Raw genomic sequence first — 26546 nt, forward strand, 5'->3', positions numbered from 1 at the left:
ACTCTCTGACTCTGACTCTGACTCTGACTCTGACTCTCTGACTCTGACTCTGACTCTGACTCTGACTCTGACTCTCTGACTCTGACTCTGACTCTGACTCTGACTCTGACTCTCTGACTCTGACTCTGACTCTGACTCTGACTCTCTGACTCTGACTCTGACTCTCTGACTCTGACTCTGACTCTGACTCTCTGACTCTGACTCTGACTCTGACTCTCTGACTCTGACTCTGACTCTCTGACTCTGACTCTGACTCTGACTCTGACTCTGACTCTCTGACTCTGACTCTGACTCTGACTCTGACTCTCTGACTCTGACTCTGACTCTGACTCTGACTCTCTGACTCTGACTCTGACTCTGACTCTGACTCTGACTCTGACTCTGACTCTCTGACTCTGACTCTGACTCTGACTCTGACTCTGACTCTCTGACTCTGACTCTGACTCTGACTCTGACTCTCTGACTCTCTGACTCTGACTCTGACTCTGACTCTGACTCTGACTCTGACTCTGACTCTCTGACTCTCTGACTCTGACTCTGACTCTGACTCTGACTCTGACTCTCTGACTCTGACTCTGACTCTGACTCTCTGACTCTCTGACTCTGACTCTGACTCTGACTCTGACTCTGACTCTCTGACTCTGACTCTGACTCTGACTCTGACTCTCTGACTCTGACTCTGACTCTCTGACTCTGACTCTGACTCTCTGACTCTCTGACTCTGACTCTGACTCTGACTCTGACTCTGACTCTGACTCTGACTCTCTGACTCTCTGACTCTGACTCTGACTCTGACTCTGACTCTCTGACTCTGACTCTGACTCTGACTCTGACTCTCTGACTCTGACTCTGACTCTGACTCTGACTCTCTGACTCTGACTCTGACTCTGACTCTGACTCTGACTCTCTGACTCTGACTCTCTGACTCTGACTCTCTGACTCTGACTCTGACTCTGACTCTGACTCTGACTCTCTGACTCTCTGACTCTGACTCTGACTCTGACTCTGACTCTCTGACTCTGACTCTCTGACTCTCTGACTCTCTGACTCTGACTCTGACTCTGACTCTGACTCTCTGACTCTGACTCTGACTCTGACTCTGACTCTCTGACTCTGACTCTGACTCTGACTCTGACTCTGACTCTGACTCTCTGACTCTGACTCTGACTCTGACTCTGACTCTCTGACTCTCTGACTCTGACTCTGACTCTGACTCTGACTCTCTGACTCTGACTCTGACTCTGACTCTGACTCTGACTCTCTGACTCTGACTCTGACTCTGACTCTGACTCTGACTCTGACTCTGACTCTGACTCTGACTCTCTGACTCTGACTCTGACTCTGACTCTGACTCTCTGACTCTCTGACTCTGACTCTGACTCTGACTCTGACTCTGACTCTCTGACTCTGACTCTGACTCTGACTCTGACTCTCTGACTCTGACTCTGACTCTGACTCTCTGACTCTGACTCTGACTCTGACTCTGACTCTGACTCTCTGACTCTGACTCTGACTCTGACTCTGACTCTGACTCTGACTCTCTGACTCTGACTCTGACTCTGACTCTGACTCTGACTCTGACTCTCTGACTCTGACTCTGACTATGACTCTGACTCTGACTCTCTGACTCTCTGACTCTGACTCTGACTCTGACTCTGACTCTGACTCTGACTCTGACTCTCTGACTCTGACTCTGACTCTCTGACTCTGACTCTGACTCTGACTCTGACTCTGACTCTGACTCTCTGACTCTCTGACTCTGACTCTGACTCTGACTCTGACTCTGACTCTGACTCTGACTCTGACTCTGACTCTGACTCTCTGACTCTGACTCTGACTCTGACTCTGACTCTCTGACTCTGACTCTGACTCTGACTCTCTGACTCTGACTCTGACTCTGACTCTGACTCTGACTCTGACTCTGACTCTCTGACTCTCTGACTCTGACTCTGACTCTGACTCTGACTCTGACTCTGACTCTCTGACTCTGACTCTGACTCTGACTCTGACTCTGACTCTGACTCTGACTCTCTGACTCTGACTCTGACTCTGACTCTCTGACTCTGACTCTGACTCTGACTCTGACTCTCTGACTCTCTGACTCTGACTCTGACTCTGACTCTGACTCTGACTCTCTGACTCTGACTCTGACTCTGACTCTGACTCTCTGACTCTGACTCTGACTCTGACTCTGACTCTGACTCTCTGACTCTGACTCTGACTCTGACTCTGACTCTGACTCTGACTCTCTGACTCTGACTCTGACTCTGACTCTGACTCTGACTCTCTGACTCTGACTCTGACTATGACTCTGACTCTGACTCTGACTCTGACTCTGACTCTGACTCTCTGACTCTGACTCGCTATGACTCTGACTCTGACTCTGACTCTGACTCGTCTCCTGCAGGTCTGGCCTATCGTCAGTGCGACAACAACGGCACGTGGGAACTCACGCCCTCCACCAACAAGACGTGGGCCAATTACAGCGAGTGTGCCAAGTTCCTGTACCATTACAACCAGAGTCACGAGAAGGTGAGACCTGACCCACCAGAGATCCTTGTGAACCTTGTAACGCTCATGAGACTGTGACGGTCATGTGACTGTGACGGTCATGTGACTGTGATGGTCATGTGACTGTGACAGTCATGTGATTGTAACAGTCATGTAACTGTGACTATGATGGTTATGTAACTGTGACTGTGACGGTCATGTGACTGTGACGGTCATGTGACTGTGATGGTCATGTGACTGTGACAGTCATGTGATTGTAACAGTCATGTAACTGTGACTATGATGGTTATGTAACTGTGACTGTGACGGTCATGTGACTGTGACGGTCATGTGATTGTAACAGTCATGTGATTGTAACAGTCATGTGACTGTGACTGTGATGGTCATGTAACTGTGACTGTGATGGTCATGTGACTGTGATGGTCATGTGACTGTGACAGTCATGTGATTGTAACAGTCATGTGACTGTGACTGTGATGGTTATGTAACTGTGACTGTGATGGTCATGTGACTGTGATGGTCATGTGACTGTGACAGTCATGTGACTGTGATGGTTATGTAACTGTGACTGTGATGGTCATGTGACTGTGATGGTCATGTGACTGTGATGGTCATGTGACTGTGACAGTCATGTGATTGTAACAGTCATGTGACTGTGACTGTGATGGTTATGTAACTGTGACTGTGATGGTCATGTGACTGTGACAGTCATGTGATTGTAACAGTCATGTGACTGTGACTGTGATGGTTATGTAACTGTGACTGTGACGGTCATGTGACTGTGACAGTCATGTGATTGTAACAGTCATGTGACTGTGACTGTGATGGTCATGTAACTGTGACTGTGATGGTCATGTAACTGTGACTGTGACGGTCATGTGACTGTGACAGTCATGTGATTGTAACAGTCATGTGACTGTGACTGTGATGGTTATGTAACTGTGACTGTGATGGTCATGTGACTGTGACGGTCATGTGACTGTGACGGTCATGTGACTGTGACAGTCATGTGATTGTAACAGTCATGTGACTGTGACGGTGATGGTTATGTAACTGTGACTGTGATGGTCATGTGACTGTGACAGTCATGTGATTGTAACAGTCATGTGACTGTGACTGTGATGGTTATGTAACTGTGACTGTGACGGTCATGTGACTGTGACAGTCATGTGATTGTAACAGTCATGTGACTGTGACTGTGATGGTCATGTAACTGTGACTGTGATGGTCATGTAACTGTGACTGTGACGGTCATGTGACTGTGACAGTCATGTGATTGTAACAGTCATGTGACTGTGACTGTGATGGTTATGTAACTGTGACTGTGATGGTCATGTGACTGTGACGGTCATGTGACTGTGACGGTCATGTGACTGTGACAGTCATGTGATTGTAACAGTCATGTGACTGTGACGGTGATGGTTATGTAACTGTGACTGTGATGGTCATGTGACTGTGACAGTCATGTGATTGTAACAGTCATGTGACTGTGACTGTGATGGTTATGTAACTGTGACTGTGACGGTCATGTGACTGTGACGGTCATGTGACTGTGATGGTCATGTGACTGTGACAGTCATGTGATTGTAACAGTCATGTGACTGTGACGGTGATGGTCATGTGACTGTGACAGTCATGTGATTGTAACAGTCATGTGACTGTGACTGTGATGGTTATGTAACTGTGACTGTGACGGTCATGTGACTGTGACAGTCATGTGATTGTAACAGTCATGTGACTGTGACTGTGATGGTCATGTAACTGTGACTGTGATGGTCATGTAACTGTGACTGTGACGGTCATGTGACTGTGACAGTCATGTGATTGTAACAGTCATGTGACTGTGACTGTGATGGTTATGTAACTGTGACTGTGATGGTCATGTGACTGTGACGGTCATGTGACTGTGACGGTCATGTGACTGTGACAGTCATGTGATTGTAACAGTCATGTGACTGTGACGGTGATGGTTATGTAACTGTGACTGTGATGGTCATGTGACTGTGACAGTCATGTGATTGTAACAGTCATGTGACTGTGACTGTGATGGTTATGTAACTGTGACTGTGACGGTCATGTGACTGTGACAGTCATGTGATTGTAACAGTCATGTGACTGTGACTGTGATGGTCATGTAACTGTGACTGTGATGGTCATGTGACTGTGATGGTCATGTGACTGTGACAGTCATGTGATTGTAACAGTCATGTGACTGTGACTGTGATGGTTATGTAACTGTGACTGTGATGGTCATGTGACTGTGATGGTCATGTGACTGTGACAGTCATGTGATTGTAACAGTCATGTGACTGTGACTGTGATGGTTATGTAACTGTGACTGTGATGGTCATGTGACTGTGACAGTCATGTGATTGTAACAGTCATGTGACTGTGACTGTGATGGTTATGTAACTGTGACTGTGACGGTCATGTGACTGTGACAGTCATGTGATTGTAACAGTCATGTGACTGTGACTGTGATGGTCATGTAACTGTGACTGTGATGGTCATGTAACTGTGACTGTGACGGTCATGTGACTGTGACAGTCATGTGATTGTAACAGTCATGTGACTGTGACTGTGATGGTTATGTAACTGTGACTGTGATGGTCATGTGACTGTGACGGTCATGTGACTGTGACGGTCATGTGACTGTGACAGTCATGTGATTGTAACAGTCATGTGACTGTGACGGTGATGGTTATGTAACTGTGACTGTGATGGTCATGTGACTGTGACAGTCATGTGATTGTAACAGTCATGTGACTGTGACTGTGATGGTTATGTAACTGTGACTGTGACGGTCATGTGACTGTGACGGTCATGTGACTGTGATGGTCATGTGACTGTGACAGTCATGTGATTGTAACAGTCATGTGACTGTGACGGTGATGGTTATGTAACTGTGACTGTGATGGTCATGTGACTGTGACAGTCATGTGATTGTAACAGTCATGTGACTGTGACTGTGATGGTTATGTAACTGTGACTGTGACGGTCATGTGACTGTGACAGTCATGTGATTGTAACAGTCATGTGACTGTGACGGTGATGGTTATGTAACTGTGACTGTGATGGTCATGTGACTGTGACAGTCATGTGATTGTAACAGTCATGTGACTGTGACTGTGATGGTTATGTAACTGTGACTGTGATGGTCATGTGACTGTGACAGTCATGTGATTGTAACAGTCATGTGACTGTGACTGTGACTGTGACTGTGACTGTGACGGTCATGTGACTGTGACAGTCATGTGATTGTAACAGTCATGTGACTGTGACTGTGACTGTGACTGTGACTGTGACGGTCATGTGACTGTGACAGTCATGTGATTGTAACAGTCATGTAACTGTGACTGTGACAGTCATGTGATTGTAACAGTCATGTGACTGTGACTATGATGTTTATGTAACTGTGACTGTGATGGTCATGTGACTGTGACAGTCATGTGATTGTAACAGTCATGTAACTGTGACTGTGACGGTCATGTAACTGTGACTGTGATGGTCTTGTGACTGTGACGGTCATGTGACTGTGACAGTCATGTGATTGTAACAGTCATGTGACTGTGACTGTGATGGTCATGTAACTGTGACTGTGACAGTCATGTGATTGTAACAGTCATGTGACTGTGACTGTGATGGTCATGTAACTGTGACGGTCATGTGACTGTGACGGTCATGTGACTGTGACGGTCATGTGACTGTGACGGTCATGTGACTGTGACGGTCATGTGACTGTGATGGTCATGTGACTGTGACTGTGACGGTCATGTGACTGTGACATGTACAACTATAACGTACAACTTTTAATATATACTGTACAAACTTATAAACACATATATTTGTAGCTTGAGAACATAAAAACATATATATTTCTTTAAAGTTTTAAAGTTCAATAAATTGTCTTTAAAAACATGTAGATTTGTGTTTTCATGATTAACATCCAGGTTAATTTTTGTGCTGCAATTAAAAAATGTTATATATTTATTTATTATATTTCAATGGACGACATTATCATTTAATTTCCTTCTCTTTATTCTCTCAACGTGGTTGCTTAGCAACCGGGGGTGGGAGGTCTAATTGAACCTCTGACCATCTTCAGCATTGATTCGGTTTCCTGCACTGATGTGTGCGTCCCATCATGCACTGCTGCAGGTCTGTGGGTTTAAAGTCATATTCCAGAGCAACAACACAATAACAACAACAACAGTCTCGGATCGTCGTCCGCACAAGAAACTCAACATTCGTCCTTTATTTATGGTCCAGCTGTCAATCCGACTCAGTTCCTCTGCAAATGGAGGTCAGGTCTTTGTTGACCTTTGTGTTTTCCCAGGTGTTGTTGACGCTGCAGCAACAACAACAACAACAACAACGAGACACACTTACATAAACGAGGTCAATCTCAGGCTCAATGTTTCTTTTATACTCGTAACTTTAGTCCCGACGACTCATTCGTGCTGCCAGTGAACGACTCGACAACAGATGAGTCATGAGTTCATGAACCTTGACCCTTGAACCTTGACCCTTGACTTGTTTGTTTGGGACCCAAGGATGCACTGAACCGTGGCGCTGCTGGTAGGATTAGGGTCAGGAAGACAAATGTAATGAGACGATGAATCATTAACATGTTGTATTTATGCTGCTGGTGTCTCAAGATTTCAATTATTATTGGGGAAAATTTAATTTTGAATCATTTCAATTCCTATAATGAAATTTTGTAATTATTTAATGATGAATATTGTCTAAATAAAGGTAATGTCCTGAATTCGATATATATAATTTAAAATGTTGGTTTAATGACACCAGACTAAACCAATCGAGCACCGAGCGACAGGATCATGTCTATGTCGTCACATGATCGTCTGTTCGACGCATGATTGGCTGGAAAAACGATTTTATATTCAATTTAGAAAATATATTCATTAATTATTGGAGTTTCAAACTTTATGTGTAATAAAAATGAACATTTAAATGATTCAACAAAAGATACATTTCAATATAGAAGTGTTTGAATGAATGTATTTAAAGAAACATTTCAATAATGTGGTTTAATTATAATTATAAGTTCATTAATAAACGTTGATGTAATCTTCCTGGTTCAGGTTGTAAAGTTTGATAAAAGTGTCGAAGCATCAAAATGCTCTTAGAAACTCGATCTTCACATACATCTCACGTTGAATCAACAAAGTCTCGAAGGTTCCAGAATGAATTGTTGTGGTTCCTCAGATCTTCCAAACATAATCCAGATTATCGTGTGTTTCCTGCAGGAGGTCTTTCACCGCCTGTACCTCATCTACACGGTGGGCTACTCCATCTCGCTGGGGTCCCTCATGGTGGCCGTGATCATCCTCGGGTACTTCCGGTGAGTCTCCGGGTCAGGAGTGTGAACGTGAGCAGATAACAAGATATGATTAAGTGTTGAGCTCCAGACCGTCTCACCAGCGAGAGAGAAGGTGTCGCTGACCAGCAGGTCAAGCCTCTAGGCGACCATCTTGCTCTGACATTTATCCTGCTGCAGACGTTCTTCCATTATAAGGTTGAGACCTCTGACCTACGTGTTTTGTGTTCATAAGGTCCAAGCATGACTTGTTGAGTCTTCTCTGTCCTGTAGCTCCACGTTTGTCCTGCAGGGTCATGTGATGTCGTTTACCTGGAGAAGTGAATTTGACATTTAGTTTCTCCTGCTAGCAAACCCTTCTTCAGCGCCGTCATCTTGATGTCTGTCATGGTGACATCATCGCGACATCATCATGACATCATCATCGTGACATCATCATCGTGACATCATCAAGACATCATCATGACATCATCATCGCGACATCATCAAGACATCATCATGACATCATCATCGTGACATCATCATCGCGACATCATCAAGACATCATCATGACATCATCATCGCGACATCATCAAGACATCATCATGACATCATCATCGTGACATCATCATGACATCATCAAGACATCATCATGACATCATCATCATGACATCATCATCGCGACATCATCAAGACATCATCATGACATCATCATCGTGACATCATCATGACATCATCAAGACATCATCATGACATCATCATGACATCATCATCGCGACATCATCAAGACATCATCATGACATCATCATCGTGACATCATCATGACATCATCAAGACATCATCATGACATCATCATCGCGACATCATCAAGACATCATCATCATGACATCATCATCGTGACATCATCATGACATCATCATGACATCATCAAGACATCATCATGACATCATCATCGTGACATCATCATGACATCATCAAGACATCATCATGACATCATCATCGTGACATCATCATGACATCATCATGACATCATCAAGACATCATCATGACATCATCAAGACATCATCATGACATCATCATCGCGACATCATCAAGACATCATCATGACATCATCATCGCAACATCATCAAGACATCATCATGACATCATCATCGCGACATCATCATGACATCATCATGACATCATCAAGACATCATCATGACATCATCATCATGACATCATCATGACATCATCAAGACATCATCATGACATCATCAAGACATCATCATGACATCATCATTGTGACATCATCAAGACATCATCATGACATCATCATCGCGACATCATCAAGACATCATCATGACATCATCATCGTGACATCATCATGACATCATCATGACATCATCAAGACATCATCATGACATCATCATCGTGACATCATCATGACATCATCATGACATCATCAAGACATCATCATGACATCATCATCGTGACATCATCATGACATCATCATGACATCATCGTGACATCATCAAGACATCATCATGACATCATCATCGTGACATCATCATGACATCATCATGACATCATCATCGTGACATCATCATGACATCATCATCATGACATCATCATCGTGACATCATCATGACATCATCATGACATCATCATCGTGACATCATCATGACATCATCATGACATCATCATCGTGACATCATCATGACATCATCATGACATCATCATCGTGACATCATCATGACATCATCATGACATCATCATCGTGACATCATCAAGACATCATCATGACATCATCATCGTGACATCATCATGACATCATCATGACATCATCATCATGACATCATCATCGTGACATCATCATGACATCATCATGACATCATCATCGTGACATCATCAAGACATCATCATCGTGACATCATCATCGTTATCATCATGACATCATCATCGTGACATCATCATCATGACATCATCATCATGACATCATCAAGACATCATCATCGTGACATCATCATCGTGACATCATCATGACATCATCGTCGTGACGTCATCATCATGACATCATCATCATGACATCATCATCATGACATCATCGTCGTGACGTCATCATCATGACATCATCATCATGACATCATCATCATGACATCATCATCGTGACATCATCATCATGACATCATCAAGACATCATCATGACATCATCATCATGACATCATCATCGTGACATCATCGTGACATCATCATGACATCATCATCATTACATCATCATCAAGACATCATCGTGACATCATCATCGTGACATCATCATCATTATCATCATGACATCATCGTCGTGACGTCATCATCATGACATCATCATCATGACATCATCATGACATCATCATCATGACATCATCGTGACATCATCATCATGACATCATCATCGTGACATCATCGTGACATCATCATGACATCATCATCATTACATCATCATCAAGACATCATCGTGACATCATCATCATGACATCATCAAGACATCATCGTGACATCATCATCATGACATCATCATGACATCATCATCATGACATCATCGTGACATCATCATGACATCATCATGACATCATCATGACATCATCATCATGACATCATCATCATGACATCTTCATCATGACATCATCATCATGACATCATCGTGACATCATCATGACATCATCATGACATCATCATCATGACATCATCATCATGACATCATCGTGACATCATCATGACATCATCATGACATCATCAAGACATCATCATGACATCATCAAGACATCATCATGACATCATCATTGTGACATCATCAAGACATCATCATGACATCATCATCGCGACATCATCAAGACATCATCATGACATCATCATCGTGACATCATCATGACATCATCATGACATCATCAAGACATCATCATGACATCATCATCGTGACATCATCATGACATCATCATGACATCATCAAGACATCATCATGACATCATCATCGTGACATCATCATGACATCATCATGACATCATCGTGACATCATCAAGACATCATCATGACATCATCATCGTGACATCATCATGACATCATCATGACATCATCATCGTGACATCATCATGACATCATCATCATGACATCATCATCGTGACATCATCATGACATCATCATGACATCATCATCGTGACATCATCATGACATCATCATGACATCATCATCGTGACATCATCATGACATCATCATGACATCATCATCGTGACATCATCATGACATCATCATGACATCATCATCGTGACATCATCAAGACATCATCATGACATCATCATCGTGACATCATCATGACATCATCATGACATCATCATCATGACATCATCATCGTGACATCATCATGACATCATCATGACATCATCATCGTGACATCATCAAGACATCATCATCGTGACATCATCATCGTTATCATCATGACATCATCATCGTGACATCATCATCATGACATCATCATCATGACATCATCAAGACATCATCATCGTGACATCATCATCGTGACATCATCATGACATCATCGTCGTGACGTCATCATCATGACATCATCATCATGACATCATCATCATGACATCATCGTCGTGACGTCATCATCATGACATCATCATCATGACATCATCATCATGACATCATCATCGTGACATCATCATCATGACATCATCAAGACATCATCATGACATCATCATCATGACATCATCATCGTGACATCATCGTGACATCATCATGACATCATCATCATTACATCATCATCAAGACATCATCGTGACATCATCATCGTGACATCATCATCATTATCATCATGACATCATCGTCGTGACGTCATCATCATGACATCATCATCATGACATCATCATGACATCATCATCATGACATCATCGTGACATCATCATCATGACATCATCATCGTGACATCATCGTGACATCATCATGACATCATCATCATTACATCATCATCAAGACATCATCGTGACATCATCATCATGACATCATCAAGACATCATCGTGACACCATCATCATGACATCATCATGACATCATCATCATGACATCATCGTGACATCATCATGACATCATCATGACATCATCATGACATCATCATCATGACATCATCATCATGACATCTTCATCATGACATCATCATCATGACATCATCGTGACATCATCATGACATCATCATGACATCATCATCATGACATCATCATCATGACATCATCGTGACATCATCATGACATCATCATGACATCATCATCATGACATCATCGTGACATCATCATGACATCATCGTGACATCATCATGACATCATCATCGTGACATCATCATGACATCATCATGACATCATCATCATGAACATCATCATGACATCATCGTGACATCATCGTGACATCATCGTGACATCTTCATCATGACATCATCATCATGACATCATCGTGACATCATCATGACATCATCATGACATCTTCATCATGACATCATCATCATGACATCATCGTGACATCATCATGACATCATCATGACATCATCATGACATCATCATCATGACATCATCGTGACATCATCATGACATCATCATCATGACATCATCATCGTGACATCATCATGACATCATCATGACATCATCATCATGAACATCATCATGACATCATCGTGACATCATCGTGACATCATCATCATGACATCATCATCATGACATCATCATGACATCATCATCATGACATCATCGTGACATCATCATGACATCATCATCGTGACATCATCATCATGACATCATCATCATGACATCATCATCATGACATCATCATCATGACATCATCATGACATCATCATCATGACATCATCATCATGACATCTTCATCATGACATCATCATCATGACATCATCGTGACATCATCATGACATCATCATGACATCATCATCATGACATCATCATCATGACATCATCGTGACATCATCATGACATCATCATGACATCATCATCATGACATCATCGTGACATCATCATGACATCATCGTGACATCATCATGACATCATCATCGTGACATCATCATGACATCATCATGACATCATCATCATGAACATCATCATGACATCATCGTGACATCATTGTGACATCATCGTGACATCTTCATCATGACATCATCATCATGACATCATTGTGACATCATCATGACATCATCATGACATCTTCATCATGACATCATCATCATGACATCATCGTGACATCATCATGACATCATCATGACATCATCATGACATCATCATCATGACATCATCGTGACATCATCATGACATCATCATCATGACATCATCATCGTGACATCATCATGACATCATCATGACATCATCATCATGAACATCATCATGACATCATCGTGACATCATCGTGACATCATCATCATGACATCATCATCGTGACATCATCATGACATCATCATGACATCATCATCATGAACATCATCATGACATCATCGTGACATCATCATGACATCATCATCATGACATCATCATCGTGACATCATCATGACATCATCATGACATCATCATCATGAACATCATCATGACATCATCGTGACATCATCGTGACATCATCGTGACATCATCATGACATCATCGTGACATCATCATCATGACATCATCATCATGACATCATCATGACATCATCATCATGACATCATCGTGACATCATCATGACATCATCATCGTGACATCATCATCATGACATCATCATCATGACATCATCATCATGACATCATCATCATGACATCATCGTGACATCATCATGACATCATCATGACATCATCATCATGACATCATCATCATGACATCATCATGACATCATCATCATGACTTCATCGTGACATCATCATGACATCATCATCGTGACATCATCATCATGACATCATCATCATGACATCATCATCATGACATCATCATGACATCATCATCGTGACATCATCATGACATCATCATCGTGACATCATCATCGTGACATCATCATCATGACATCATCATCATGACATCATCATGACATCATCATCATGACATCATCATGACATCATCATGACATCATCATCATGACATCATCATGACATCATCATCATGACATCATCATCATGACATCATCATCGTGACATCATCATGACATCATCATGACATCATCATCATGAACATCATCATGACATCATCGTGACATCATCATGACATCATCATCATGACATCATCATCGTGACATCATCATGACATCATCATGACATCATCATCATGAACATCATCATGACATCATCGTGACATCATCGTGACATCATCGTGACATCATCATGACATCATCGTGACATCATCATCATGACATCATCATCATGACATCATCATGACATCATCATCATGACATCATCGTGACATCATCATGACATCATCATCGTGACATCATCATCATGACATCATCATCATGACATCATCATCATGACATCATCATCATGACATCATCGTGACATCATCATGACATCATCATGACATCATCATCATGACATCATCATCATGACATCATCATGACATCATCATCATGACTTCATCGTGACATCATCATGACATCATCATCGTGACATCATCATCATGACATCATCATCATGACATCATCATCATGACATCATCATGACATCATCATCGTGACATCATCATGACATCATCATCGTGACATCATCATCGTGACATCATCATCATGACATCATCATCATGACATCATCATGACATCATCATCATGACATCATCATCATGACATCATCATCATGACATCATCATGACATCATCATCATGACATCATCATGACATCATCATCATGACATCATCATGACATCATCATCGTGACATCATCGTGACATCATCGTGACATCTTCATCATGACATCATCATCATGACATCATCGTGACATCATCATGACATCATCATGACATCTTCATCATGACATCATCATCATGACATCATCGTGACATCATCATGACATCATCATGACATCATCATGACATCATCATCATGACATCATCGTGACATCATCATGACATCATCATCATGACATCATCATCGTGACATCATCATGACATCATCATGACATCATCATCATGAACATCATCATGACATCATCGTGACATCATCGTGACATCATCATCATGACATCATCATCGTGACATCATCATGACATCATCATGACATCATCATCATGAACATCATCATGACATCATCGTGACATCATCATGACATCATCATCATGACATCATCATCGTGACATCATCATGACATCATCATGACATCATCATCATGAACATCATCATGACATCATCGTGACATCATCGTGACATCATCGTGACATCATCATGACATCATCGTGACATCATCATCATGACATCATCATCATGACATCATCATGACATCATCATCATGACATCATCGTGACATCATCATCGTGACATCATCATCATGACATCATCATCATGACATCATCATCATGACATCATCATCATGACATCATCATGACATCATCATCGTGACATCATCATCATGACATCATCATCATGACATCATCATCATGACATCATCATCATGACATCATCATGACATCATCATCATGACATCATCATCATGACATCTTCATCATGACATCATCATCATGACATCATCGTGACATCATCATGACATCATCATGACATCATCATCATGACATCATCATCATGACATCATCGTGACATCATCATGACATCATCATGACATCATCATCATGACATCATCGTGACATCATCATGACATCATCGTGACATCATCATGACATCATCATCGTGACATCATCATGACATCATCATGACATCATCATCATGAACATCATCATGACATCATCGTGACATCATCGTGACATCATCGTGACATCTTCATCATGACATCATCATCATGACATCATCGTGACATCATCATGACATCATCATGACATCTTCATCATGACATCATCATCATGACATCATCGTGACATCATCATGACATCATCATGACATCATCATGACATCATCATCATGACATCATCGTGACATCATCATGACATCATCATCATGACATCATCATCGTGACATCATCATGACATCATCATGACATCATCATCATGAACATCATCATGACATCATCGTGACATCATCATCATGACATCATCATCGTGACATCATCATGACATCATCATGACATCATCATCATGAACATCATCATCGTGACATCATCATGACATCATCATGACATCATCATCGTGACATCATCATCATGACATCATCATCGTGACATCATCATGACATCATCATGACATCATCATCATGAACATCATCATGACATCATCGTGACATCATCGTGACATCATCGTGACATCATCATGACATCATCGTGACATCATCATCATGACATCATCATCATGACATCATCATGACATCATCATCATGACATCATCGTGACATCATCATGACATCATCATCGTGACATCATCATCATGACATCATCATCATGACATCATCATCATGACATCATCATCATGACATCATCGTGACATCATCATCATGACATCATCATCATGACATCATCATGACATCATCATCATGACATCATCGTGACATCATCATGACATCATCATCGTGACATCATCATCATGACATCATCATCATGACATCATCATCATGACATCATCATGACATCATCATCGTGACATCATCATGACATCATCATCATGACATCATCGTGACATCATCATGACATCATCATCATGACATCATCATCATGACATCATCATGACATCATCATCATGACATCATCATCATGACATCATCATGACATCATCATCATGACATCATCGTGACATCATCATGACATCATCATCGTGACATCATCATCATGACATCATCATCATGACATCATCATCATGACATCATCATGACATCATCATCGTGACATCATCATGACATCATCATCGTGACATCATCATCGTGACATCATCATCATGACATCATCATGACATCATCATCATGACATCATCATGACATCATCATGACATCATCATCATGACATCATCATGACATCATCATCATGACATCATCATCATGACATCATCATCATGACATCATCATGACATCATCATCATGACATCATCATGACATCATCATCATGACATCATCATGACATCATCATCATGACATCATCATCATGACATCATCATGACATCATCATCATGACATCATCATGACATCATCATCATGACATCATCATGACATCATCATGACATCATCATCGTGACATCATCATCATGACATCATCATCATGACATCATCATCATGACATCATCATGACATCATCATCGTGACATCATCATGACATCATCATCGTGACATCATCATCGTGACATCATCATCATGACATCATCATCATGACATCATCATGACATCATCATCGTGACATCATCATCATGACATCATCATCATGACATCATCATCATGACATCATCGTGACATCATCATCATGACATCATCATCATGACATCATCATCATGACATCATCGTGACATCATCATCATGACATCATCATCATGACATCATCATGACATCATCATCATGACATCATCATCATGACATCATCATCATGACATCATCATGACATCATCATCATGACATCATCATGGTGACATCATCATGACATCATCATCATGACATCATCATCATGACATCATCATCATGACATCATCGTGACATCATCATCATGACATCATCATCATGACATCATCATCATGACATCATCATCATGACATCATCATCATGACATCATCATGGTGACATCATCATGACATCATCATCATGACATCATCATCATGACATCATCATGGTGACATCATCATGACATCATCATCATGACATCATCATCATGACATCATCATCATGACATCATCATGGTGACATCATCATGACATCATCATGACATCATCATGACATCATCATGGTGACATCATCATGGTGACATCATCATCACAGATCGTTCAACTCTAGGTTCAACTGTGAGGGACTCGTACTCGCAACCCCTGCCTGACGAAGCCACAGTCCAGCCTCATGATCACATGATCACGTCATGATATTCTTTACATGAAGCCTCTGAAGATCCAGTTAAATTAATATTCTTTCAGTTTTTCAACTAATATAACGTGTTGTATGAAAATATAAGAACAAATGGAGAGAAAGTGGAAACTAGTTTTTGTTATTTATTATGTATTTAAATACTTTTAAGAGGAAAAATATGCTCCAAAGTATTTATAAAATGCAAACTCATTTAAAAAAAAAATTGTTTAAAAATAAATAGTAAATATCGATATAAAATGAAAGAACACACAATAATGTTTTGATCAAAAAAATACAATGAAAAAACTATAAAACCGAAGATTCTTTACACAATGGATGACAGAAATAAAAGGTTTATATTAATTAATTTCATCATCGGCTCAACAACAAAAGAATGAAAGAAACACAAACATCTTAAGAGATTCTTTCACATCAACATGAATTAAACATTCCTCTGATCGATGTTCACTCGCTCGTCCAGGCACACATTAGCAAACGCTCCAGAGGCTGCTGGGAAATCAGCTCGACACAAACCACGCTGATAAAGTCGTCCTGCGGGTCCATCTGGCATTTGGGCTGCAGGCGAGCGAACACTCGGGCCTCGAGTCGCCAGAGCGACGCTCAACCTTCGTCTCCCGAGATCACTTGGACTCGACGTCTGGTCAGATGCAGTCGCTCGTCCTCCTGGACTCTCTCTCTCCAGCAGAAGCTTGTTGACCAGCATCTGCAAACAACCTTCACCAGCAGCGTGAAAACAATCAATGAATGGACTTTTATTATTATTATTCTTTATTTAGTTCTTGAAAATGAATGATACACAAAGTACAATTAGACGTGTGAGAGAAAAAGCTTCATTAAAACTTAATTTGTTGAAGTAAAAATTCATGAACTTTTCCTCCAGAAATAATGAAACGTTTTTATAATAATTCCTTGTTTATGTGAAACTTTCATCGTAAATATCATTCGAAAGGTATTTTTGAAAATAATATCATTTTAGGAGAGATTTGTGTCATTTTTTAGTTCTTTCTATCATTGTTTTAATTACAAATATATTGACTTTCATTCAGTTCGAACATGGAGCTGAAACCAATGACTTCTCTTCATATGAACATACATACAATTTTAAACTACTATTATTATTTTAAAATATCGATTTTTTTTTCAGCTCCTACATTGAAACGGTGATAAAAATAATAAACAAATGTCAAAGTTTATATTTAAAACTCATGTCATTTTTCATCCGTAGATTAAAATCATAATTTGAATCGAAATAATTGAAATGTTTTATTTAATATAAGTAATTACATTTTTAATGAAACAAAATCAAACTAAATAATAATAATATATATAACTTTTTTTCTCACTTTGTTAAAGAATTTAATATTGACTTTAATGTAAGTTGGTTTTATTTCATTCATCGTTTTCTTCTGCTCACCGGAAATAAATAATATATTATGATCAATAATTACATATGATAACGTGATTTAAAGTGATATTAACGAGTCTATTAACTCATTAGAATCTCTGTTCATGTCTTCTTCTCCTCTGGGGTCCACAGGCGTCTCCACTATATTATGATCAATAATTACATATGATAACGTGATTTAAAGTGATATTAACGAGTCTATTAACTCATTAGAATCTCTGTTCATGTCTTCTTCTCCTCTGGGGTCCACAGGCGTCTCCACTATATTATGATCAATAATTACATATGATAACATGATTTAAAGTGATATTAACGAGTCTATTAACTCATTAGAATCTCTGTTCATATCTTCTTCTCCTCTGGGGTCCACAGGCGTCTCCACTATATTATGATCAATAATTACATATGATAACGTGATTTAAAGTGATATTAACGAGTCTATTAACTCATTAGAATCTCTGTTCATATCTTCTTCTCCTCTGGGGTCCACAGGCGTCTCCACTATATTATGATCAATAATTACATATGATAACGTGATTTAAAGTGATATTAACGAGTCTATTAACTCATTAGAATCTCTGTTCATGTCTTCTTCTCCTCTGGGGTCCACAGGTGTCTCCACTATATTATGATCAATAATTACATATGATAACATGATTTAAAGTGATATTAACGAGTCTATTAACTCATTAGAATCTCTGTTCATGTCTTCTTCTCCTCTGGGGTCCACAGGCGTCTCCACTATATTATGATCAATAATTACATATGATAACATGATTTAAAGTGATATTAACAAGTCTATTAACTCATTAGAATCTCTGTTCATGTCTTCTTCTCCTCTGGGGTCCACAGGCGTCTCCACTATATTATGATCAATAATTACATATGATAACATGATTTAAAGTGATATTAACGAGTCTATGAACTCATTAGAATCTCTGTTCATGTCTTCTTCTCCTCTGGGGTCCACAGGCGTCTCCACTATATTATGATCAATAATTACATATGATAACGTGATTTAAAGTGATATTAACGAGTCTATTAACTCATTAGAATCTCTGTTCATGTCTTCTTCTCCTCTGGGGTCCACAGGTGTCTCCACTATATTATGATCAATAATTACATATGATAACGTGATTTAAAGTGATATTAACGAGTCTATTAACTCATCAGAATCTCTGTTCATGTCTTCTTCTCCTCTGGGGTCCACAGGCGTCTCCACTATATTATGATCAATAATTACATATGATAACGTGATTTAAAGTGATATTAACGAGTCGATTAACTCATTAGAATCTCTGTTCATGTCTTCTTCTCCTCTGGGGTCCACAGGCGTCTCCACTATATTATGATCAATAATTACATATGATAACATGATTTAAAGTGATATTAACGAGTCTATTAACTCATTAGAATCTCTGTTCATGTCTTCTTCTCCTCTGGGGTCCACAGGCGTCTCCACTATATTATGATCAATAATTACATATGATAACGTGATTTAAAGTGATATTAACGAGTCTATTAACTCATTAGAATCTCTGTTCATGTCTTCTCCTCCTCTGGGGTCCACAGGCGTCTCCACTATATTATGATCAATAATTACATATGATAACGTGATTTAAAGTGATATTAACGAGTCTATTAACTCATTAGAATCTCTGTTCATGTCTTCTTCTCCTCTGGGGTCCACAGGCGTCTCCACTATATTATGATCAATAATTACATATGATAACGTGATTTAAAGTGATATTAACGAGTCTATTAACTCATTAGAATCTCTGTTCATATCTTCTTCTCCTCTGGGGTCCACAGGCGTCTCCACTATATTATGATCAATAATTACATATGATAACGTGATTTAAAGTGATATTAACGAGTCTATGAACTCATTAGAATCTCTGTTCATGTCTTCTTCTCCTCTGAGGTCCACAGGTGTCTCCACTATATTATGATCAATAATTACATATGATAACGTGATTTAAAGTGATATTAACGAGTCTATTAACTCATTAGAATCTCTGTTCATGTCTTCTTCTCCTCTGGGGTCCACAGGCGTCTCCACTATATTATGATCAATAATTACATATGATAACGTGATTTAAAGTGATATTAACGAGTCTATTAACTCATTAGAATCTCTGTTCATGTCTTCTTCTCCTCTGGGGTCCACAGGCGTCTCCACTATATTATGATCAATAATTACATATGATAACGTGATTTAAAGTGATATTAACGAGTCTATTAACTCATTAGAATCTCTGTTCATGTCTTCTTCTCCTCTGAGGTCCACAGGTGTCTCCACTATATTATGATCAATAATTACATATGATAACGTGATTTAAAGTGATATTAACGAGTCTATTAACTCATTAGAATCTCTGTTCATGTCTTCTTCTCCTCTGGGGTCCACAGGCGTCTCCACTATATTATGATCAATAATTACATATGATAACGTGATTTAAAGTGATATTAACGAGTCTATTAACTCATTAGAATCTCTGTTCATGTCTTCTTCTCCTCTGGGGTCCACAGGCGTCTCCACTATATTATGATCAATAATTACATATGATAACGTGATTTAAAGTGATATTAACGAGTCTATTAACTCATTAGAATCTCTGTTCATGTCTTCTTCTCCTCTGGGGTCCACAGGTGTCTCCACTATATTATGATCAATAATTACATATGATAACGTGATTTAAAGTGATATTAACGAGTCTATTAACTCATTATAATCTCTGTTCATGTCTTCTCCTCCTCTGGGGTCCACAGGCGTCTCCACTGCACCAGGAACTACATCCACATGCACCTGTTCGTGTCCTACATGCTCCGCGCCGTCAGCATCTTCGTGAAGGACGTGGTCCTCTACTCCGGCTCGGCCCTGGAGGACATGGAACGCGTGACGGTGGAAGACCTGAAGTCCATCACCGAGGCTCCGCCGGCCAACAAGACCCAGTTCGTAAGTGTCTCTGCTGGAGCTGCTGCAATTAAAGTCCAGGCCTCCTGGGTTCGCCCCTGACACCCCCCTAGAGACGTCGCTAACCAGACTTACTTCTTCATTAAAGTTCAATAACAAGGAGAAGCTGTCGCTACACATGTATATATGAGGATAAATCCTTTATTTTAATGAGCTGTCGGAGACGTTTCTCACTTCCATCGACGCTTCCTTCGTTACGATCATGTCGTTTCTGGCGTCGTCCTGATGCAGCAGCACGTCTTTGCATCGATCATCTAATGTTTCACGAGCTCTCCAAGGTCAAATCAATGACAACGGTGTCAAAAATCTATACAAAATGGTGTTTTGGTGAAAATAACATGGATGAGCAGTTAAATGCTACAGGCGTGTGCAGGAGAACACGTCTGCTCGTGACATGTGACCTCAGCACTACCGTCGAACTTCACCTTTTTATTTGATTTTTATGAAGTTTTATCGTCTTTTCTCACATTTTTAAACTATTATTGAGGTTTTTACTCTTTGTTTGTCACGGTTGAAGAGAAAATGTTGACGATCGTCTCCAGACTTTGAATCAAAGACGTTTAGATATTTTATCCAAGAGCAGGATTTACTCAAACAGCCTCCTTCAAATATCCGAGAGGTTTTCTACACATTTATGCGTCGAAAACACAAACTAATCCTGTGAGAAATACATCCATTTATTCCAGTTGTTTTGCTGCAGACGATTTAAAAATGTTTAAAATCTATTATTTTGCTGTTTATTTTTTATGATTCAATTATTGTTTATTGTTCTTTTTTGACCCTCAAAGGATCTTATTTTAGTTCATTAACAACGTCTTCCATACAAAAGGCAAGTTTGTTCTGTTAGAGAGAGAAACGGTTTATGAATAAATGTGGTTAAAATAAATGAAGTAAATGTTTACAGACTCGAGTAAGACATGGATTTAATCTTCAAATTAGGAAGAAAAAAAAAGAATTAAATTGTATTTTTATTCTTTCACTTCAGCTGTAGAATAATTCCTTAGTGATGTCATGTTGCAGCTACTTTTATTGTTTTTTTGTATTTTGTTTCAGCAAAACATTCCTTTATTCAATCCTTTAGTAAGAAAAATGTCTTTAGATTCATGTTTGAAAGAACATGGATTCATGTTTTCACACTGAAGCAGAAGAAAGAGTTTGAACGGAGGATGAAGAGAAAGAGAAGATGATTCGATTCCCGTCACGAGCGTCATCATCAGACATCAATAGACGATTGTTATAAAGAAGATGAAAACCAGCAGGAAATTGAATGTTTCCTGTTCGTGAGACGAAAATCTGATGAGATTAAACTCATGACGTTCTTTGTCCAATAATCAGCAGGTTTTTAGATCATTTTATTCTCTCCAAGAAGATGTCAGAATCAAGAGCTCTTGTCACATTTGATCATCTGTCATCAACTTGGTGATCATCGTCCTGATCTTCTCTTGATTCTTATCATCCTGATCTTCTCTTGATTCTTATCGTCTTGATCTTCTCTTGATCCTTATCGTCCTGATCTTCTCTTGATTCTTATCGTCCTGATCTTCTCTTGATTCTTATCGTCTTGATCTTCTCTTGATCCTTATCGTCCTGATCTTCTCATGATTCTTATCGTCCTGATCTTCTCTTGATTCTTATCGTCCTGATCTTCTCTTGATTCTTATCGTCCTGATCTTCTCTTGATACTCATCGTCCTGATCTTCTCTTGATTCTTATCGTCCTGATCTTCTCTTGATTCTTATCGTCTTGATCTTCTCTTGATCCTTATCGTCCTGATCTTCTCTTGATTCTTATCGTCCTGATCTTCTCTTGATTCTTATCGTCCTGATCTTCACTTGATTCTTATCGTCCTGATCTTCTCTTGATACTCATCGTCCTGATCTTCACTTGATTCTTATCGTCCTGATCTTCTCTTGATTCTTATCGTCTTGATCTTCTCTTGATCCTTATCGTCCTGATCTTCTCTTGATTCTTATCGTCCTGATCTTCTCTTGATTCTTATCGTCCTGATCTTCTCTTGATTCTTATCGTCTTGATCTTCTCTTGATTCTTATCATCCTGATCTTCTCTTGATTCTTATCGTCTTGATCTTCTCTTGATCCTTATCGTCCTGATCTTCTCTTGATTCTTATCGTCCTGATCTTCTCTTGATTCTTATCGTCCTGATCTTCTCTTGATACTCATCGTCCTGATCTTCTCTTGATTCTTATCGTCCTGATCTTCTCTTGATTCTTATCGTCTTGATCTTCTCTTGATCCTTATCGTCCTGATCTTCTCTTGATTCTTATCGTCCTGATCTTCTCTTGATTCTTATCGTCCTGATCTTCACTTGATTCTTATCGTCCTGATCTTCTCTTGATACTCATCGTCCTGATCTTCACTTGATTCTTATCGTCCTGATCTTCTCTTGATTCTTATCGTCCTGATCTTCACTTGATCCTTATCGTCCTGATCTTCTCTTGATACTTATCATCCTGATCTTCACTTGATTCTTATCGTCCTGATCTTCTCTTGATTCTTATCGTCCTGATCTTCACTTGATTCTTATCGTCCTGATCTTCACTTGATTCTTATCGTCCTGATCTTCACTTGATTCTTATCATCCTGATCTTCTCTTGATTCTTATCGTCCTGATCTTCTCTTGATTCTTATTGTCCTGATCTTCTCTTGATTCTTATCGTCCTGATCTTCTCTTGATTCTTATCGTCCTGATCTTCACATGATTCTTATCGTCCTGATCTTCACTTGATTCTTATCGTCCTGATCTTCACTTGATTCTTATCGTCCTGATCTTCACTTGATTCTTATCGTCCTGATCTTCTCTTGATTCTTATCGTCCTGATCTTCACTTGATACTCATCGTCCTGATTTTCTCTTGATACTCATCGTCCTGATCTTCTCTTGATACTCATCGTCCTGATCTTCACTTGATTCTTATCGTCCTGATCTTCTCTTGATTCTTATCGTCCTGATCTTCTCTTGATTCTTATCGTCTTGATCTTCTCTTGATTCTTATCATCCTGATCTTCTCTTGATTCTTATCGTCTTGATCTTCTCTTGATCCTTATCGTCCTGATCTTCTCTTGATTCTTATCGTCCTGATCTTCTCTTGATTCTTATCGTCCTGATCTTCTCTTGATACTCATCGTCCTGATCTTCTCTTGATTCTTATCGTCCTGATCTTCTCTTGATTCTTATCGTCTTGATCTTCTCTTGATCCTTATCGTCCTGATCTTCTCTTGATTCTTATCGTCTTGATCTTCTCTTGATCCTTATCGTCCTGATCTTCTCTTGATTCTTATCGTCCTGATCTTCTCTTGATTCTTATCGTCCTGATCTTCACTTGATTCTTATCGTCCTGATCTTCTCTTGATACTCATCGTCCTGATCTTCACTTGATTCTTATCGTCCTGATCTTCTCTTGATTCTTATCGTCCTGATCTTCACTTGATCCTTATCGTCCTGATCTTCTCTTGATACTTATCATCCTGATCTTCACTTGATTCTTATCGTCCTGATCTTCTCTTGATTCTTATCGTCCTGATCTTCACTTGATTCTTATCGTCCTGATCTTCACTTGATTCTTATCGTCCTGATCTTCACTTGATTCTTATCATCCTGATCTTCTCTTGATTCTTATCGTCCTGATCTTCTCTTGATTCTTATTGTCCTGATCTTCTCTTGATTCTTATCGTCCTGATCTTCTCTTGATTCTTATCGTCCTGATCTTCACATGATTCTTATCGTCCTGATCTTCACTTGATTCTTATCGTCCTGATCTTCACTTGATTCTTATCGTCCTGATCTTCACTTGATTCTTATCGTCCTGATCTTCTCTTGATTCTTATCGTCCTGATCTTCACTTGATTCTTATCATCCTGATCTTCACTTGATTCTTATCGTCCTGATCTTCACTTGATTTTTATCGTCCTGATCTTCACTTGATTCTTATCGTCCTGATCTTCACATGATTCTTATCGTCCTGATCTTCACTTGATTCTTATCGTCCTGATCTTCACTTGATACTCATCGTCCTGATCTTCACTTGATTCTTATCGTCCTGATCTTCACTTGATACTTATCGTCCTGATCTTCACTTGATTCTTATCGTCCTGATCTTCACAAGATTCTTATCGTCCTGATATTCACTTGATTCTTATCATCTGATCTTCACT

The 26546-nt window shown here is 39.7% G+C and overlaps 1 protein-coding gene across 1 annotated transcript in view; it reads left to right on the plus strand.

Annotated features, from left to right (window-relative positions):
- pth1r (parathyroid hormone 1 receptor) overlaps positions 1 to 26546 on the plus strand; it is a 111476-nt gene that overhangs the window by 73769 nt on the left and 11161 nt on the right. Inside the window, exons 4-6 of the mRNA XM_087810414.1 lie at positions 2408 to 2532; positions 7782 to 7876; positions 22170 to 22356. Of these exons, the coding sequence (XP_087666540.1) occupies positions 2408 to 2532; positions 7782 to 7876; positions 22170 to 22356 (407 nt within the window). The remainder of the gene's footprint in view (positions 1 to 2407; positions 2533 to 7781; positions 7877 to 22169; positions 22357 to 26546) is intronic.

This window comes from Callionymus lyra, chromosome 16 (genome assembly GCF_982586985.1).
Source record: "Callionymus lyra chromosome 16, fCalLyr1.hap1.1, whole genome shotgun sequence".
In the NCBI taxonomy this organism is placed as follows: domain Eukaryota; kingdom Metazoa; phylum Chordata; class Actinopteri; order Syngnathiformes; family Callionymidae; genus Callionymus; species Callionymus lyra.